The 19,698-nt window shown below is 50.0% G+C and overlaps 1 protein-coding gene across 2 annotated transcripts in view; it reads right to left on the minus strand.

Annotated features, from left to right (window-relative positions):
* The window catches only part of AP3D1 (adaptor related protein complex 3 subunit delta 1), a 2,198,421-nt gene that overhangs the window by 846,294 nt on the left and 1,332,429 nt on the right, over positions 1-19,698 (minus strand). For both annotated transcript variants that reach the window (XM_069649511.1, XM_069649512.1), the window contains exon 21: positions 8,512-8,585. In XM_069649511.1, coding sequence (XP_069505612.1) covers positions 8,512-8,585 — 74 coding nt within the window. The remainder of the gene's footprint in view (positions 1-8,511; positions 8,586-19,698) is intronic.

Below are 19,698 nucleotides of genomic sequence, written 5' to 3' on the forward strand. Positions count from 1 at the left end.
ACCTTATCATACCGCCCAAAAACACATACCCGACAGTCCTAGTAGGGAATACCTTCTGTGTATCCCACAGCAGCCCCAAGAACACCAGAGTTTGAGTAGGGCAAAGGGAACAAGTTATTCATTACCTGTAACTGTTGCTCTCCAGCATGGGTCTGGCATGGATTCACATGCTCATGAACATTCCCCGTCATCAGGCTGGGAATCCTCAGTTTCAGTTTAGTTTCTGAACTGTCTTTCTCCTAATAACCAATCACTGGTCTCTGGGTCATACTGCCCCTAGCCACTGACTGCCCTCTACCTGAGCCCCTCCTCTGGTAGCCATCTTCAGATTTGGTAACACGTAATGTGGCAGTACGACCAAGAGAAGAGCCGCAGAGGGGTAGGCCACAGGGAACGCGGTCTTCCATGATAGGAATTTCAGAGGTGCCGAATGCCGAGCCTCGAACGGAGGACCCATGAGCCTAGTCAGCACCAAATGGAGTTCCCACGCCGGGGCCTTCACCGTTGGGAACGAGCGGAAAAGTCCTTTCATGAACTCCTTAACCAGGCGATGAGACCACAGCGACGATCACCCTGGAGCTCTGGTATAGCGCGAGATAGCCACCAGAAGAATTTTGATGGAGATGTGTACCAGCCCTGCCTTTGACAGCGACAGCAAGTACGGCAGCACTTGAGGGGCCGTAATCCGTAGAGGGTTTATCTTCTGTGCACGGTCCAAGATGAACCTCTTACATTTATGTCTGTAGCACTTAAGAGTCGAATAAGCCCTGGCCTTGGCAAGTACCTCCTTGCAGTCCGCCGGGATCTTGGACCCTCCGAACTCTAGTGCTGCAGGAGCCAGGCCTGCAGGTTCAGCGACCCTGGGTCGTGATGCAGAGTCGCGCCTCCTTCCCCAGAAGCTTGACTGGAGGAGACGCTGACATGTCCAGCAGGTCCGGGAACCATATCTGCCTCAGCCAGGCTGGTGCAACAAGGATCATCCTGCACCGGGACCGTCTGAGTTGACTGATGAGTCGCAGAAGGAATGGCAACGGAGGGAACGCATAGAGGAACAGGCCGTCGCAGGGGAAGGATAACGCATCTCCCATGCTCCCCGGCTGGGGAAAACTGCTGGCGAACCTCCGGCGCTTGGTGTTCCTCGCCGTCGCAAAAAGTTCAAACTGGGGATTGTCGAAACAGTAGATTCACTTGATCCTGCCGCAGCTCCCACTCGTGGCAAGAGCGCAGCTCCCTGCTGAGTGAGTCGGCAACAGTGTTCTTCAATCCTGCCAGATGAAAGGGTACCAGAAACAACCCCTGAGCGACGCCCCGTGCCACAGATCCTGCGCTTCCTTGGAGAGGGCCAGTGATCTGGTGCCCCCCTGCTTCCGAATGCAGAACATCGTGGTGGTGTTGTCGGTGAAGACCTGCACCACCTTGCCCTTGAGGGACGGGAGGAATGATCTGAGGGCCCAAAAGACAGCCCAGATTTGCAGAACGATGTGCAACGACTTCTCCTCCGGTAGCCAAAGGCCTCTTGCATGGAGATCTCCGGTGTATGCGCCCCATCCCTGCAGGGAGGCGTCCGTCATCAGTGCCTCCTGATGTGCTGGGGTCTGAAAGTCTGTGCCCGCCGCTAGATGCGCGCGGACGCCCCACCACCAAATCACTCGATGGAATGTCTCGTTGAGGGCAATCTTGTCCTCGAAGCTTCCCGAGACTTGTATCCAACGGGCGTCGAGGAACTCCTGCAGCGGCCACATCCGCAGCCTACACAGTCGAACGAGGCAGATGCATGACGACATCCTGCCGAGAAGGAACTTGATGGACCTCACCCTGGCAACTTCCATGGTCAACAGCCGTTGTATCTTGCCCAGGATGGCCTTTATCCTGTCCTCCGACAGTGAGGCCAGGCGCGCCACTGTGTTGAGCCGGGAACCCAGGAAATGAGCGTCCTGTGGTGGCACCAAGCAGGACTTCGCATAGTTTATCAAGAACCAAAGTTCTATGAGCAGGACGACGGTCCTCGCTATGTGCTCGACAGCAAGTTCCCTTGACTTCGCTTGGATGAGCCAATCGTCCTGATAGGGGTAGACGTGGAACCCTGCAGGCGCAGCCACGCCGCCACCAGTGCAAGGCACTTGGTGAAGAACTTTTGGAGCAGACTTCAAACCGCAGGGAAGGGCCTTGAATTGAAGGTGCTGTTCTTGGACCACGAAGCCCAAGAACATTCGATGCCCCTTGTGAATGGGGATGTGGTAATAAGCATCCTCCCAGTCCAGCGACGACAGGAACTCTCCTTCCTCAAGCTGTCCCAGCACGTGCTGAAGGGTGACCATCCGGAACTTCTGGGACTTGATGTATTTGTTGAGGCTGCGTAGATCTAGAATGGGTCACCAACCGCCGGTCTTCTTCCGGATGCCCTTTTTCAGCATCGCTCGTACCTCTAGCAGCAGTTGTGGAACATGGTTTTCTGTCCTGGCCACAGGTGGAAAACGGGATACTTGCTTTGGAACTCCAGGGTGTGTCCATGGGCCAGGGCATCCAGCACCCAACGGTCGGTGGAGATGAACTTCCACACGATGACAAAATTCGCCAGCCCGCCTCCCACCGGGGTGCTCGTGTAGGGGCCCGACGTCACGGCCGGTTCAGTCCTGTTTCACCGAGGCCGTACCACCTTGGGCCCCTTGGCGAAAAAGATTCCCTCCAGCCTTGCTGCCCCTGTAGGCTTCCTGGAACGACCAACGGCCCGCTTGACGGTACAAAGAAAAGCTGCCACCGAATCCTTTGGAGGCACCCTGTGACTTGCCTCCGGAAGCCCGAAAGGACGGCCGTCGCTACTGGAGTGTGCCCAAAGAGAGGGCCGTCTCGGTGTCTGCCTTGATGGCTTGCAGCGACTTGTCCACCATCTTGCCGAACAAGTTGTTGAAGGGCATTTCCAATACCCTCGTCTGGACGTCCTGATGGAAGTTGGCCTTGAGCAAACCACGCCGACAAAGGCAAATGCTGTTGCCCATCTGGCAGAACCCAGTGTCGGCGATGTCCATGGCCACCATGATGGCATGGTCCGATGCCACCTCGCCTTCTTGCAGGATTTCAAGGGCCTTCGCCCTCTTGTCGTCCGGGAGGAAATCCAGGAGAGGGGAGATTTTAAACCACAGCTCCCTGCCATAGCGGGCCACGATGGCGAGAGCGTTGGCCACCTTAATGGTCGTCACCACCGACAAGATGACCCGTCGTCCCATGGTGTCTAGCTCCTTTCCCTCGCCGTCCGGTGGGGAAGTGGAAGTCGATGCTGCCGACCCTGCAGATTTCTTCCTGGCCGCCGCCGAGACCACAGAGTCCGGGGACGGCTGCACTCAGACACTTTGGGGCAGAGTCTGGAACCCGGTATTTCTTCTCATACCGGTCTCTCTTCGCCGGGGCCAAGGACGAGTTCTTCAGGAGGGACAGCCCTTCGTCCCAAATGTCTTCCAACAGCAGGATCAAGAGCACAGTCTTCCTCTTGGCCTCTCGTCATTGATAAAGGAATCCCTCCTTCCTCTTTTCCTCAGGGTTGAGCTGGAATAGGTTCAAGGCCCTAGAGATCATGGCGTGGAAGGAGCCAATCTCGTCGGGGGGAGAAGCCCTCGGTAACACCGATGGGAGATCTGTTCCATCGTGTTGTCCGTACCCGTCGTCGCCGTATCCGGCTCCGTCTCGTCCCACGGCAGAGAGGATGGAGGGTAGGGCTGGTACAGTGGTGGAGGATGGACTTGTCTCCTCTTAGCTGGTGGATCCTCTGAAGGTCCAGGTGCCAGATCGCCCGTCAGAGGCATGGGCAACCTTGTCTGCATCTCAGTGCACAGGGTGTGCAGCTAGTAAGATGACCTCCGACCTGTCCGTCGGTAGTGGAGGCGGTTGCGAATGGAGCGTTGGAAGTGGCGTGGTGCCCGGTTCCTCACCGCCCTGCCATTCCTCGTCAGTTCCCTCATCGCTCTCCCCATCTGCCTCTTCGGGGTCCTTCCCGTAGGACCTGGCCTCGACGCCCTTCTCAGGCTTCACAGCTCCTCCTCGGAAGAGATCTCCGAGTCCAGCTGGACCACTGCGCACCCCCCCTTTTTCTCAGCCAGGGGCGGCAGTCTCGGGAAGATGATCGGCATCGTCTTCAAGGGAGTCTTATCAATGGGCAGAAAGAACGATTCCCTCCGGGGGAGGGTCAGCGCCTCGCTACCCCTTGGCTTTCTCCCAGTCGATTGGGCCTTCTCCAGAAGCTTACCCGGGTGATCCGACTTCCTTTTCTTCGCCGCGCCGGAGCACTGGCTTGTAGTCGACAGCGTTGGTGATGCTGCGCCCAGCCTGGCTGCCGTGGAGCCCGTACCAATGGCGCTCCCGGTGCCAGTAGACTCACGGTGCTTTGCCTTCTGTTGGGCCCCCGTCGCCGGAGCGCCCTCAAAGGTCTTAGAAAACCGTTCAGATTTCCTGTTGGGCGAAGTATGCTGCCGGGGCTCACCTGCCGCCGGGTACTTCATTTCCAGCCACTCAGCGAGCTGCTTGCGACGGTCCTTCATGTTGCGGGAGGACATGTCCTTGCAGAACGCACAGGCCTCCTCCACGTGCAATTTGTCTGAGTGTAGGCAGTAAACCCACCAGGAGTGCCCATCCTCCAGGAAAATGTTCCGAAGTCCACATCCTGGGCAGATCCTGAACAGAGGTGTCGAGACTCCCTGATCTTCGGCCATGTCCATGCAGGGTAGGCCTCAAGAATCTTCTGGAATCCTCCAAGAAGTGAAGTTCGATGAAAAATCGCCCTTGAGGGGCGTAGAAGCTTCCGAAAACGGGACCCCGTTAATCGGATGATGGATCGGTGGAGCTTGAGGCTCAATTAACCGAGAAAAATAGAGAAAACTCTTTGTAAAAATCTGAATATGGTTGCCAGAGGAGGGGTTTAGGTAGAGGACAGTCATTGGCTGGGGCAGTATGACCCAGAGACCATTGATTGGTTATTAAGAGAAAGACAGTTCAGAAACGAAACAAACTGATTTTTTCTTTACCGAGGATTCCCAGCCTGACGATGGGGAAAATTCATGAGCATGTGAATCCATGCCAGACCCCATGCTGGATAACTGTGATTTCCGGTAGTTGATCGAAAAACCCAGCTTGTAAAGTGAAGTCATCAGACTGTCCGCTGAGGATTTAAACTGCTCCGGACACGTCCCTCTGACTAACCAGTCGTCGAGGTAGGAATATATATGCAGGCCCTCCATACTGAGGAGGGCCCCCACAGTGTTCATGCGTCTTGTGAACCCCATCATAGCTGAACCCCATCATAGCTGCAAAGTTAGGTACAGATTGAGGGAGGAAAGATCCATCACCACTCGCAGGCCCCCCTGGTTCTTCTGAATGGCCAAGATGCAGGAGTAAAGCCCCGACCCAGTTGAGGGAGAGGGACCTCCTCCACCGCCTAGCTATCCATGATGGAACAAATCTCCACTAGGAGTGAGGGTGTTCCAATCTGTGGGGGAGAGGGTATGGATTGAGTAGCCAGAAGCCTGTGGAGACTACCGGAATCACCCATGAGTCTGAAAAGTGTATGTGCCAAGCTCGACTATGCAGGGCCAACCTTCCCCCGACTGGGGTGTTGTGGACCTGAAAAGAGCCGTCTGTTTCTTTGGGTCTGAGGCAGACGACTGGAAGAACCCCTTGTGTGCAGACTTGTGATGCTTCCTTTTATGCTGGCTTGGGGACCATTCCGGTTTCCTGGCTCAGCGGTCCTGAAACCCATGGAATCCGCTGAAGGATGGCCCTTTGTCTGAGCCGGATTTGCTCTAATGGAAGGTTTTTAGCTGCTGGCTTTGTCAGAATGGCCAGTTGTTTGGCTGTCTGCAAGCTGCTTTTCTTTTTGTCTAGCTCTTCGTCTGTAGTAAAGTGGAGGACATCGCCACACTTGAAGGGCAAGTCTAGGATTCTATCCTGGACGTCCGGGATGGACCTGGTGGCATTAAGCCAGGCTGTCGTCCTCATGTCCGTTGCCACACAGATTGCCCTACTAGCGGTATCTACATGGGCCACGGTGGCCTCCATGATATTTTGTGCCAATATTTTTGCCTCAGCAAGCCCCCCACCCTTGAAAGAGGCTTGCTTGTCGGCTGGAATGTCCGGAATAAAGTCCACAATTTCTCTCCACAGACGTTGATTGGCCACTGCCAGGATGGCAACAGCATTGGCCTGTCTGAGATGCAGAGCTGCATTGGAGTAGACCTTTTTTCCATAGACCACTAGCATTTTCAGATTCCTTGCACAGTAGTGCTGAAGAGGAAGTATTCGAAGAGGAGGCCTGGTGTTTGGCATTCATGGATGCTGTCGCTATGACTGATGATGGTTGCGGGTGTACCGACAATAGTATAGCGCCACTCTCCACCTGACTGAACTTTGCATCCAGCCTTTTGTTCACTGGCTGAGTGTAATGTGGTTTGAGCCAACCCTTTTTAGCCAGTGCTTCAATGTCTTTCTGCAGCGGGATGCAGGACCTGGCCTCTGCTTTAATGTTGAGCACTTCCGCCAATATCCCCGATTCCGGCTGCTTCCTCTGGGTCGGAGGGATGCCCAGGTATTCAGCTAGGCCCGCTATCCTGTCATGGAAAGCCCTTGCAGAGGAAGGTGTGTCCTGCTCTTTATCTGTGTCCTGCTGAACCCCCTCGCCCCCCACGCATTAGCCGGGGGTGGTGGGGGATGGGGAGTCTCACCAGGAGCGTTGGTACCGGCACGGAGACCGGACTTACCACAGGAGTGGGTAGCAGAGGCTGTGGTGTGGGCTGCTAGGTCCCTGGCTGAAGCAGCGGTGCGGGGGTCAGCATGTTGTATATTATGCCCTTGAGGAGGTTTCCCATTTTACAGAGATCTCATGAAAGACAAAACCTGTCAAAGAAGCGGTCCTGGCAGGCAGGCTGCATGTGGTCCGGCACGGCAGCCGGAGATTACATCCATTGCTTGCCCTCCCACCCCAGAGTACATTCCCTCATTGTACCGAGCTCCAGTGAAGGTCGGGAACAACGTGGTCCAGGTGATCGGAGTCATTGGAACCAGTCTGCCCTGGCTGTGGTTTGCGCCTCTGCGGTTCACTCAGCTGACTGGCTTCTGTCCTGGCTGGAATGCTTTCCTTCCTTTGGAGGTCTGGCCTGGCCGGCATCTTGTCGGTGCTCGCCATCTTGTCAGTGCCTTCCGCATGTGGGACCACTGTCGATGCAGACCTGGTTGCATCCGCTCTACCCCGCCCTGCACCTCATGTGCGTGCCTGGTAGGCTGTTGGCCCTCGGCCATGTGGCCAGTAGTGATGTGCGCTGCGTGTAGGTGACCCCTTCGGCCGTGTGCCCGGTAAAAGAGCTAAGCCCTATGGGTTGGGACTGGACACCCGAGCATGTGGGCTCCTCGGCAGCAGAACTGGTAGGCACCGTAGACCCCCTCAGCCATTAAGCCAGTAGCTCCAAGAGCCTCAATGTCCCTTGTGACGGTACAAGGGTGCGCCTGGCCCCTCTCGACAGCAGGCTTCCCCGGGAAGGAGTTGTCTCTGCGGGGTGCTTTAGAAAAGAGTACGCTTACCTTCTTGGTCTTCCTCCTTACATATTACTTAATGCTCTCTGGCGAAGTCCTGGAGAACAACTCTCCACACCGCACAAGCCTGTTTTTCAGAGAGCTGGGCATGAGAGCCGAGCAACCTTCCCACCCGTGGTCCTCCCCACAAGGCACCGGAGGCAGAGCGCGTGCAGATCCGAGGTGGGGAAGGAACCGTCTCACAACAGGCACCTACTGAAGCTGGTTGCAGCCAACATGAGCCGGGGACAGAGTAGGGCACCAGTGGACGGTTTTCCCAAATTCTGAAAAATAAAAGAATGTTAGATTAGAGAAAAGCGCATGGAATTACGAGGCTTGAGGCCTCACCCAGGAGGCGCTGGTGAAATTGGCACGCTCCCGTACTGAGGTGTGGCGCCTGTGGGCAGGGTTAATGGAGCCCACACGCCTGGGGCCTTGTAAATTTAAAGAGAAAGTGATTTTTCTGGTGAAAAACGGTTTCATTCACATCCCTCGCGAGGGATGCCCATACAGGATGGAGGAAAGGGGACGGGACGTCCATACAGAATGGAGGAAAGGGGACGAGATGTAGGAGTAATACCACCTACAATTTCTCTAACTATGGACCCCCAATCTGCCCTGGTGCAGCAAGCCATTACAACCATTCAACTTGGGCTCAGGCTTGCCAGAGAAATTTGGAAGTCTGAAGAGTGACCGTAACCAACGCTGCTCTGAGAACGGAGTCAAAACCCTTTTCCACTCTTGGCATTATTAACTGAAAGTTAGTGTACACAAATTAAGACCATAAAACCTGATGTGTTCCTCTCAACCCCTACAACGACGACTAAGCAAGTATCACTTCATCAAAGAGCAGAAAATTAGGAATACAATGAGTAATTGAAGGGTTACAAGAATTATGTATGTTATGAAGGATTTAATGTAAAAGCTCATTCTATTCCCAAAATGAAAATTAAATGTACTCACTTATCTAAATCTATATCAAGTGCTCGGTATGGGTCATTTGGGTCCTTCTCGTCGTCGTCACTGGGCAAAGCATTCTAAATCAGAAATAAACAAAATTCTTATAAGTACACATTTCAATGTATGGCTGTATGAAGAACACAAAGGAACTGGATGACAGTTGTGTTCGCTGAACAGTATCTCAGCCCCAATCATGCAGTTTTCGGTCAAATTGAGCTGGGTTACACTTTATTATGTACGGTCTGTAGTGTACAGAGGAAGGCCAGTCAACTAGTTGCAAAATGGAACATTTATAATATCTCCTTCCATGGACAAGCAGCCCAATTTTGTGCAGTAACTGGCAAGATGGCTCTGTGAAATTAAATAGAAAATTACCTTTATAATGTTCTTTTTGGTGAACACATGAATTCCTCCCACAAACAACCAAGTTTCTCAAATAGCCCCCTGAAGTGGTCAGCTTCTGAAAGCTTTTCTTCAATTGCTAAGTGTTGTGTCTCATCTCTGAAGCAGGCTCTGTCGTTTTGTCAGCATCATCTTGTACCTGCTGAGTTAACATGTATATATTGTACAAAGTTCCCATCTGGGAACTCGGTCTTGTTGCCACGATCCTAGAAACTCAGGGAGTTGACTTCTCAGATAAACTAATGGGAAAATACAGTTCCCATAATGCCCCTGAGAATCCAAACCCAGACCGTATCTGGGAAGTGGGGCTAGTAAAACAAACCTGGAAAACCATCCAATCCCTTCCTTTAAGACAGAATTCACTAGAAAACCGGTCACCAAACTTAAATATCATGATCACACAAACCACCACCCTCAGAGGGACTACATCCCCTACAATATCCTCCTCTCCCAAACAGAAAACCCGGAACGGGATCAGGGAGCCTAAATTGTCCCTTCAAAGCACACAACGTCCTACCAAATTCTTTCATGGACAGGGAGACCCTAGGAGAAACCCAAATACCCCTAGAAACCCTTATCCCACTTACCTGCCCAACCGCAGCACAGCATGCGGTCCGTAACGCATGCTGCCTTCTCAGCTTCTGCCTTCATACATAATTTCAAAAAGGCCACAAAGGTTTTTATAGAGTCAGTAAAAATGCATGTACAGTGCACTGGATAGTTGGTATATTTAAGATCTATGTCTCCAAACAAGGTAAATAGTTCTTGGGCGCAAAGGGTGATGAGGAAGATGCTTCAACATGAAGCACTCTGGATATATAAACTGGCCTCCCTGTCACCGAGGGGTATGAATGAGGATCTCTCTTTGAAATTATTTGTTTGAATTAACACATTTTTGAGTGGGTATATTAGAATAGAATATGCAAATCTCACCAATAGTCTGAGTAACAGCTAATATGTGACATATACCAATCAGTTTCAATTTACTCGACTTGTTGGCAATATGTTCATGTCAAGGATATGGTGCATTACAACGAGCTTTCACTTTTGACGCAGAAAGATGTGACCATCATGTAATAATGTAACAATACTGTGTTAAACATTAACACACAAGTTCTATGACTGTCACATCAACATCAATCGAATATGATTAGATTATGAATGACATGACATTTTGGTTGAGCCTTACATTACTTTTCTAATTATGTTTCTTTTCATCTTTTTTTTCAAAAAAGGTTTAATATTGTGGCTATAAGCGTAAGAATAAAAGTCACACTTCCAAAGGGATTGTGGCAGAGAACACAATGTCATAGTCCCTGCACCCCTGCAAGAATCCAATATCCCCACCACCCATCACAACACAAAGATGCCCACCCTTTAACCCCCACTACAATGCAGCAGTATTATAACAAGGAGACCTGGCTCAGGATTGGGGGTGTTGCGATAATTGCCGGGAAGTTTTCAGCATAGTCAATAAAGGGTTTCCAAGTATTAACATATTCCCTGATCTCCCTCGCTCAGTGCAGTGATTTCGTCTGCCACTGGGCCCGCTGTGGATTCCTAATTCCTGGCAATAGTTAGTTTGGCAGCCAAGATGAAATGTCCAATTAAAGTAGTGCGAGACAGGCATGGTCTTAAGAGAGATGCGACAGACAATAGAAGCGCAATTCTAAACAAAACTTTAATAATGATCAGGATGGTGCAACACCTAACTAGCCCTATACTATAGTGAGATAGTGCATGCCTAAAGAAACCTAAGGAAAGTCTGTGTCTGTAAGTCCAAAATGCAAGTCTGTCAAAACCTATGCTTATCCTCACAACTATAACATGATGTGGGAATCTTTCTCAACAAAATAGAAGTGGTCTAAAGTAAAGACTGAGCTACTTTCAGCTTGGGTTCCTTGTTTCCAGTTCAACACAGTTCGAATAAAGATTCAGTTCAATAGTGTCCGACCAAGTTCTGCAATTACCTTCTCCAAGTTCAAATGTATAGCAGTTTACACACAACTGAGACCCTGGGACGCCTTTCACCAAGACAAAGTCCTCCGATTGTTTGACTCTCAGTGTTCCCTTCCCCAAGACTACCATATCACTCACTTTGGGTTTGTTCTGCTCCAAGTTCAAAAGGAACACACTGGGTCGGACTGACCCTCCTTCAGGTTTGCTTCACCAAGTATATCACAGTTCTTTACAGCTTGTTCATCGTTCAGGGTTTCCTGGTCTAGACGCAGTTATCGGACCACACGGTCCACCCATCACAAGTGACACAACATAAGTCTCCCCAAAGCTGTTTGGCCCCTTTTAGACTCTTCATCCTTGGGCTTTCACATTCCACACTTGTATTCTTTGTAACTCCTTTTGATATATTTGTACACAACGTTCACTCCTTCATATGCCTTTGATTCTGCCAATACTGCTCTTAATTCATAGTGCTGGTTGACATATCTATTAACGTGTTAATTCATCATTCAGCATACAGTAGTCTACTCATTTGGCAGCTATTTCTCAGTGCGACATTCATTATGTGTAACATTTACTTGTGTGCATTTGAATGGGCACTTCTTCAGTTCGGTTTTTAATATGGAAAGCCTTTACTTGCGTTTGTTCAATTAATGGCTTTCTTCCAATTCGGTATTGAATAGGGGTGGCATTCACTTGGGTTTACTCAATTAGCGGTTTTCTTTCAGTTCGATATTCAATAAGAGTAGCATTTACTTAAATGCAGGAACTATACCTTATTTAAAGTTCCTTCAGAGCACTGCAGTCTCCTCAGTGTCTCGTGACACTTACAGGCTTTTGCAGCTCCTCCCAGAAGCTCTCAGCGAAAGGGAAAACCTTCCATTTGGTTGCCGGAAACGTCACCAGACATGGCCCAGCAGCTCTGTTCTGCTCCACATGTGGTCCGCGTCCCCAGGATTTTCAGCAGCTCCAGCAGCACCCGTGCTTGGGCGCAGACGGCTTTCCTCTCTCCTCTGCTATCTGGCAGCGGCTGCTGCCTGTCTTCACAGTAGAGGGTTTCCTCTGGCAGGTCTCTGGGAAACGTTGCTGGCATCTCTGCTTCTTGGCTCAGTCCCAATACGGCGGATTCTCATCCCTCTCTCTCTCTTTATGCTTTTGGGCTCCAGCTTTTATACTTGATCATAATTAACAGGGTGCAGGTGAAAAGGGTTAGAATCAATTGCGTGAACTTGTGTAAGCCGGTTAGTGTGACATGCCTGACCTTTATTACTAAGTGCATGCAGGCCCCTCTTCTTCATTCCAGTACCAGAGTAGTGTACACAATAGGAAGTGTGCATTACTCATAGTTGCCTCTTCCTCGTCTCGGTACTTGATGGGAGCTTACAGGGAAAACCTGGAAAGGACTGACAATATCCCATGAAGACTAAGGGAGGGTCTGTTAGGTCAATGTTAGAAAAGGGGGAATGTCATGTCTCACCTTCAGGTACTCTCTCCAATCCCCATGGATCCTCGCCCCCAGTTGATCCTCCCTCGCTTGTCCACTCCAAAATCGATGGCCCTTCTTAGGCCACCTGAACAGAAGATCCCGGGGGAGTAGATGTGAGAACCATTCAGGTTTCTCACAGTAGCCATAGGTCCAGAGATTGGAAATACTCCATCCCTGTATCTCACAACAATATCACCCAAGGATCTATCGGAAGAGTGAGCCCAGTAATGGCCTTATTCCTGGCAAGTACTTCCTTCCAGAAAAGGCTCACATTCTCACAAATCCAGGCCATGTGAAACAGAGATCCCACCTCGGAGCTCCTACGCCAGCAATTAGCTGAGTAATATGGGACATGTGATGAAGTCGTTTCAGGCGTGAGGTACCACCTATAGCAAAGTTTATAGGATCATTCCCTGTCAGTAAAACATCTTGAATATTTTTACAACCGCTCCCATATTTGCACACTAGCATCGCCACACCCAGGTCTTCCTCCCATTTGCGCATGTATGGTAATCGTACCACTGGGTCCCCCACATCCAACAACTTGTACATGCGAGAAACCCTGCCCTGAGATAACCCACCAGTACATTCAATTTGAGAGGATTCATTGGCCTCGTGGCCCCCTGTTTCGTGAGAGGGTGAGAAGTCCAATGTTTCAGCTGAGCATAGCGGAAACCACTCTGTTTCGGGCAGTGCAAACGCTTCCTTGCATTCAATGAAGGTACGTGGCTGTCCTTCCCTATAGAGCTGTTGTAGGCTATTCAAACCCCCCCAGCCACCCATGCCCCAAAGCTGTGTATCATGTCCTAGCAGAAACCCCAGATTGGGTGTAAATGATCTCACCCGCAGCTTCGCACACCCATCTCCAAAGTGCCCTTCCCATATAATAGAGTGTGTTTCTAGTTGTGGCCAGAAAAGAGAATCCATGCGTTTGTACCAAACACCTTTTCTCCATTAATGGGAGTTGTCCCAGCATCACCACCGAATGAGCCCGTTCGATGATTTTCCACTTCGGCTGGGCGTTGGTACACGCCACCAAGTAACCACATTTGCCACCTGTGCGGCCAGGTTGTGACAAACAGAGAACTCCAAAAACCCACCCTCATACGTTTCAGAATTCTAGCCTGCTTATTACCCCATCTGAACTTGAAGATCCTCCCTTGAAGAATACAGAGCTCTGGGTCTGGGATCCTGACAGACAGAGCCAAACAGTGGTAGAATAACTGCCGGATGAGGTTCATCATAATCGTAGCAATCCTGCCGAACCATGAGATCTCCTGCTTCCCCATCTAGTTAGGTCAGAGAGGACTTAAAACATCTAAAAAACTCAGAGCCTCTGCTGGGAATACAGACCCCTAGTTATGGGATAGACTCCTGGGACCATTGAACCGGGGCACGAGCGGTAATCAAGGGCCTATCCCGAGGTCACACTGTGACATCCAACCCATGTTGTAGTTGACTTTGAAGCCCAAAACCCTGCCAAACTCTGCCAGTTCCAACAGCAAGTCAGCCAATGAGGTGCAGGGATTTAGCAATGGTAATAAAAATATTATCAGTGTAAAATTAAACCTTATAACTCATACCCCCCCAACTCCAATACCCTCGACGGCTGCATTGCTTTGTATATGGCATGCCAGCAGTTCCATACTCAAGGCGAACATCAATAGCGATAGCGGGCAGCTCTGCCTAGTACCCCTTGTTATTGAGAGGCCATTAGAGAAGTGCGTATTTACCCGAAGGGAGGTCGATTACTCCTGATAAACGGCCATCACCCACCTGATGAACCCAGGACCAAAACCAAACTGTTTTATTGCTTCTGAGATACCCCCATTCCACCCTATCGAAGGCCTTGTGGGCATCCAAGGCAATAATCCCCATTTTCGCACCAGATATCTGAACCACCTCCAACAGATCCAATACCCGCCTAATGTCGTGTGCGCTGCGCCCTGAAATAAATCCCGCCTGATGGCTATCTACAATTCTAGGGAGAACCTCCATTAACCGGGGACCCAGTATGTTGGTGAACAATTCCGAGCCTATGTTGGTGAGGGTGATGGGCTGATAGGAATCACAGAGCAGCGGGTCTTTGCCTGGTTTGGGGATCAGCACAGTTGTGGACCCACCCATGGATGGGGCCACCCTCCCTAAGATCAAGAAGGAGTTAAGAGATCCACTAAAGAGGGAACCAAAAGAGGCAGAAACTTCTTATAGAAAGGGCCGTAAATACATCGGGCCCGGAAGCCTTATTCTTCAGCGTCTTGACAGCCCACTCTACTTCCCCAGGTAGAATTGAACCTTCCAGGGCCTCACGCTCCCCAGCAGATAGTCTTGGAAAGCCTGCACTCTCCAAATACATAGATTGAACCTCAACCCGACCCTGCCCCCTAACCACCTGAAACATTGCCCCAAAGTGTGTCTCAAATATCCTTGTGATATCTGCCATTCCCCGCTGGACTACACCAAGATTATCCTGTTGTGGCAGCACTCCGTTACGGTTCTGAAATGTCCTTAGTTTAACCACCAGGAGGCGGTTGGCCTTGTTCCCCCTCGCATTGTAAAACAGTCTAGTTTTCAACATAGCCTGGGCTGTCCTGGCCGCAACATGTTCAAGTTTTTGGCGAGCGATTTTCAATGTGCGCAAGGAGGCCCACAAACCTGTCTGCTTGTGCTCCTGCTCAGCATTTCTCACATCCCCCTCCAGACCCATCCGGATTGTCTGCCCCTTTCTGGTATATGCAGCAAATTTAATAATGAGTTCTTCCCAGACTAATGCCTTCAAGGCATCCCAGACAATCCCAAGTGGGGGCCCCCGACTCACCATTCTCCTGAAAGTAGGTGTTAGGCAGAATCCTGGGCAGTGTCCTTAGGGACCACTAAACAAGATTAAAGCTACAGGTGGTAGTACAATTTCACCTTTGGTACAAGCCTGTCCCACACAGTTAGAGTGTTAGCAGTAGCGGAGCAGCCAGACTTATCTCAAGAGCAAATGTGCAGTAGTAGAGATTACACAAAGGACTACAATTACTGTGATTCAAGCAAACACTGACTCAAGGTTTTTGGTTAAAAAGGAAAAGTACATTTATTTTTAGACCATCTGTTCACAAAACACTTAACTTCTATTAAATTAAAACCACACGTAAAATACACTACACACAACCAATTCACTTTGTGCAGAACAATTCAAGGTACGTACCTTTGGATTTGACAGACCGGTGTTGAGAAACAAAGATGTTACCGGGGGTTGTTACGCGATCACTTTTTGACAGTAATGACAGTTCGGTCTTACGAAAGAGATGCGTACCCGCGAGAAGAATGTTACCGTAGTCAACCACACTTAGCACATGAATTAACACAAGAGAGTTGGGGACAAAAATCATAGGCAATACTTTTGTCAAGGCAGATAGAATCAAGAGACACTTTCTAAAACTTCAATAGGCCTGCGCCAGTGTCAATGGGACAGGGGTCCTGTTGTCGAAGATCACAAGGTTAGAACAGTTCATGATTCGAGATTGCCAGGAGTACGTAGATATTGTCAAAAGGGAAGCAAAAGTTATAAGAGGGAAGGAAGACAAGGGCAAGCCTTGGGTGAGGAGAAAAGGGATCACCCTAGTTCCTCAAGTCAGACACAGTACCTTATTCTTATGAAGAAGAGCTGGTGCTACGGCAGTTGTTCCTGCAGACTCGCGGTTCCTGAAGCTTTCGTCGTGGGGAAAAGAAGGACGTCTGGAGCAATCTGCACTACCCAGGGATGCAGCAGCATCAAAGCAACGGTGGATAAAAGGTGCTCCATTAAAACAGGAAAGGGTCTTCAGACGGCTAGCCAGACCACTACAGTAGTGTGCAGCGATTTCGACCAACAAGAGGATCCTCTGGCTGTGGAAAGGTGAGCTGGTTGATCCCACCAGTCTCAAGAGAAGACGACTCCGGACTGGATCTTCTCTTGTCGTTGAGGGGTAGATAGCTCAGGACTGCAGCAGGGCTTCACCGGGACTCGGGAGTTGCAGCAGCTGTCGTCTTCTCCGCTTCTCTTCGGTTCTTTGCAGTTCCAGTGGCGACTCACTTCCAGCCCAAGAGTCCTGCCTTTTATGCCAAAATCCCCCATTCACTAAGCCTGGCTGTCAATCACTCAGCACCTCAGCCAATCAAGACAAAGGAGACCCTGTGCAGGGGGTGACTACACCCCTCCCTCACATTCAACCCACACAGACACCCAGACGCCAAAGGAGGGCTTCTGGACAGAAGTCCGCCAAAAGTCAGAGAACAAAGGAGGCAAACCTGGTTTGCCACGCAAAGTAAAACACAAGAAGGACTTTAACAAAAAGAAATGGCGATAGAACCCAACCTGAGCCGAAATAAAAAGTATTTGGTCAAGCGGGTTTAAGTTCGAGGCTAATATAATAGCCTAAAACAGGGCCACGTTTATGTAGTGTAATTGCGGTAGGAAAGTTAGGGTAGATACCACTGCCTCCAGCCAAAGTGTTAAGAGAGCAAAATAAAGCTCAGAGGCACAGACGAAAAGGGGTAGGAATGAACCCTTTCCAGTACTCCATGTAACATGGGGTGTACTGGGTCTGCAGTTTAAAGTGACTATATAAAGTTAATGGCACTTATAGGTTTCTGGGGAACAGTAGTCAGCCCCAAAAAAATGGAGTCAGTGGGAAGTTTCAAAGACGACCCTGTGTCACTGCACTGAAGGTGCTGTGTAACACACACAAAGTGGGGCTCATGGAGTGGTGTAGCTCCAGAGCCCAGGATCACACAAACAGTAGAAATACACATGGCAAAACACATGTAAGAGTGGGAAAAAGGCTCACACTCTTACCAGGTGGAAAAAAGAAAACCCGGAAATTCAGCAAAGCTGCTGAGGGACTCACTAGGTGAGGGGAAATTAGCCATAAATGAGAATTCTGCCTAACAGTAGTTAACTATCACCCCCTCGATTTCCCGGCATAGGACTGGGACCCTCAGGACCAGTTTGTACAGCCTCCAGGGGCATTTGACCTTCTCCGGTCTGCCCACTATAGATAGGGTGAGCAACACTGGTGCATGGTCCGATAGCATCCGCAGCCCTATTACAGCAAGCCTGAAACCAACAAGAGATCCAGTCTAGAGAAGCCCCAATTAATAGAAAGTGAAGTCTTTCTCCTCACTGTAGAACAGTCACCAGGCATCCACCAGTCCCAGCTCCCTAATGAAAGACACAAATGATATGGCATACTTAAAATCTATACTGGTAGCAGGTAGAGTTTTGTCTATCAGGGGATTAGTCATTAGATTGATATCTCCCCCCAGTAAGAGTTGCCCTTCAATAAAGATAAGTTCATGTAAAAGAAAGTCCTCTAGGATCTCACCCTGCCCAGAATTAGGGGCATTTAGAGAGAACAGTGTAAGCATGAGTTCCAATAGCAAACTTTTGACACACATGAATCTTCCCACGGGATCCCGAAGAACCTTAACCTATGAGAATGGGATTTGCTCCCCCACCAAAAATCGCTATGCCCTGCTTCTTTTCACCCCAAAGTAAAAAACTGCCTTGGCAATGCCCTGGTTCTTAGACGTTTCTCGTCCTGTGCAAGTAAATGAGTCTCTTGCAGGAAAACTACAGAACAGGACATGCCACCTAATTTCCTCAGAGCGGATTTCCTTTTCATCGGGGAGGTCAGCCCCTGCACATTTCACTTACCCAACTGAATGAAATTCCCCTGCTGCCCCCATGTCCATCTCTTCCTCAGTCATGCTTTTATCCCCCTGGCAGCGCCTTAGGCCCTTGGCCCCCATCTCCCAAAGCAAAGTGTATCTACCTGACAACACAACTCCCATGCCCGATCCAGAATAAACATTTGTAACTTGTTTGTGGAACGTGGGCCCTAGATTAGAGTTCAGCTTGCTCAGCTTTAATATTGAACATCCATTTAGTTGTGAGTGATGTTGGTTGCAAGATCGCAGGTTTAGAGTTGAGGCATAGCCCATACCTCATTTGTTTGGTAGAGAGAAGTGGGGGGGGTTTAACCTGGATATCTTTCATTCATTAATTTCAAGAAATTGATTTTCCACACAGCTTTATACGTTTTCGTGCCTGGTTGGGAAGGGGTTTGTTTATTTAACCATTTCAAACGCCCTTTTTAGGTACAGACAGAGATCTTGTGTCTCCATGTGGTCAGCCGACACGTGTTTCGACCCGTAGGTCCTTCTCAAGGCTAGGGATTGCGGTCCGGCGCCCCCTGTGGGGTCCAGGTCAATATTGGATGTGTCATGTATCTACAGTGGCTCCAACTTGACCCCATGCTTGCTTCACCCCACCCCGCCTGCACACATAGTAAACCATACAAAAACAAATATGTAAGTCAAGTCATCCAACTTAACCTAAACAGGACACCGAAGGCTACTCATCACCATTCAACAGTACCAGAGCTCCCCTGCAACCACCCAACCCGTGCCCAAACTCCCACAGGCCGTTCACCATCAGAGACCAGAAAAACCCATCACAATAGAACCCATCAGATCATATCATGAGCACACTAGCGACCATCCCAATCAGGTCTTCCTTTCACTTTCCTTCCCTCTCCCAACCTTCATCCAACCTTCATCCATTTCTGTGTCCCCTCCAATGTGGGCCCAGAGCTCACTCCTGCAGCCTCAGCACCCCCACCCACTGCCTCCCCATCTTGTAGTAGACGCTCTACCTCCTTGAGTGTCCACTGCCTCCCTTGGTATGAGAAGTGAAGTGGGACGCCCCGAGCAATAGTTCACCTCTCTACTATGCAACCACTGTCAGTGGTCTGAGTGCCCAACGCTTCGCCAGTGTAGTAGCGGTCAAGTCTTGATACAGGGAAAGAGTGACGTTAGAGAAAGAAAATTGTAGGTAAGGCTCTTGCCTTAGACATTATGCGCTCTTTCAATTTAAAAAAGTGCACAAAGGTTAGCAGATATATTATAAGTTACTCACCATAGTGACTAGTCCTTAGTCCCTTTTCCTCCATACTGCATGGGAGTCCCTTCCAAGGGACGGGTGACACAACCTTTTTCACCACAAAAAACGTTCTTCCCCTTTAAATTTAGAGGCGCGCAGAGGTGCGGCCCAGGGAGCATGCGCTGCCCCGACTCCTCCCTCCGGCACCACACCTCAGTCCCCATTGACGTGTTGACAATAGATTTAACATTGCCTAATGATACCAGTATTATTAGGGAGGAGGTTGGTGGGACGTATGAAGGAAAGGGGACTAAGGACGGTGAGTAACTTATAATTACCCTTCTGTCCAGTCACCTTTCCTCCATACTGCATGGGCGATTACAACTGAATGTAGCCCCAGGGTGGAGAGGAGACCCCTCCTTAAGCAAATAGG

The sequence above is a fragment of the Ambystoma mexicanum genome, chromosome 1p (assembly GCF_040938575.1).
Source record: "Ambystoma mexicanum isolate Mex_15411 chromosome 1p, UKY_AmexF1_1, whole genome shotgun sequence".
Classification (NCBI taxonomy): domain Eukaryota; kingdom Metazoa; phylum Chordata; class Amphibia; order Caudata; family Ambystomatidae; genus Ambystoma; species Ambystoma mexicanum.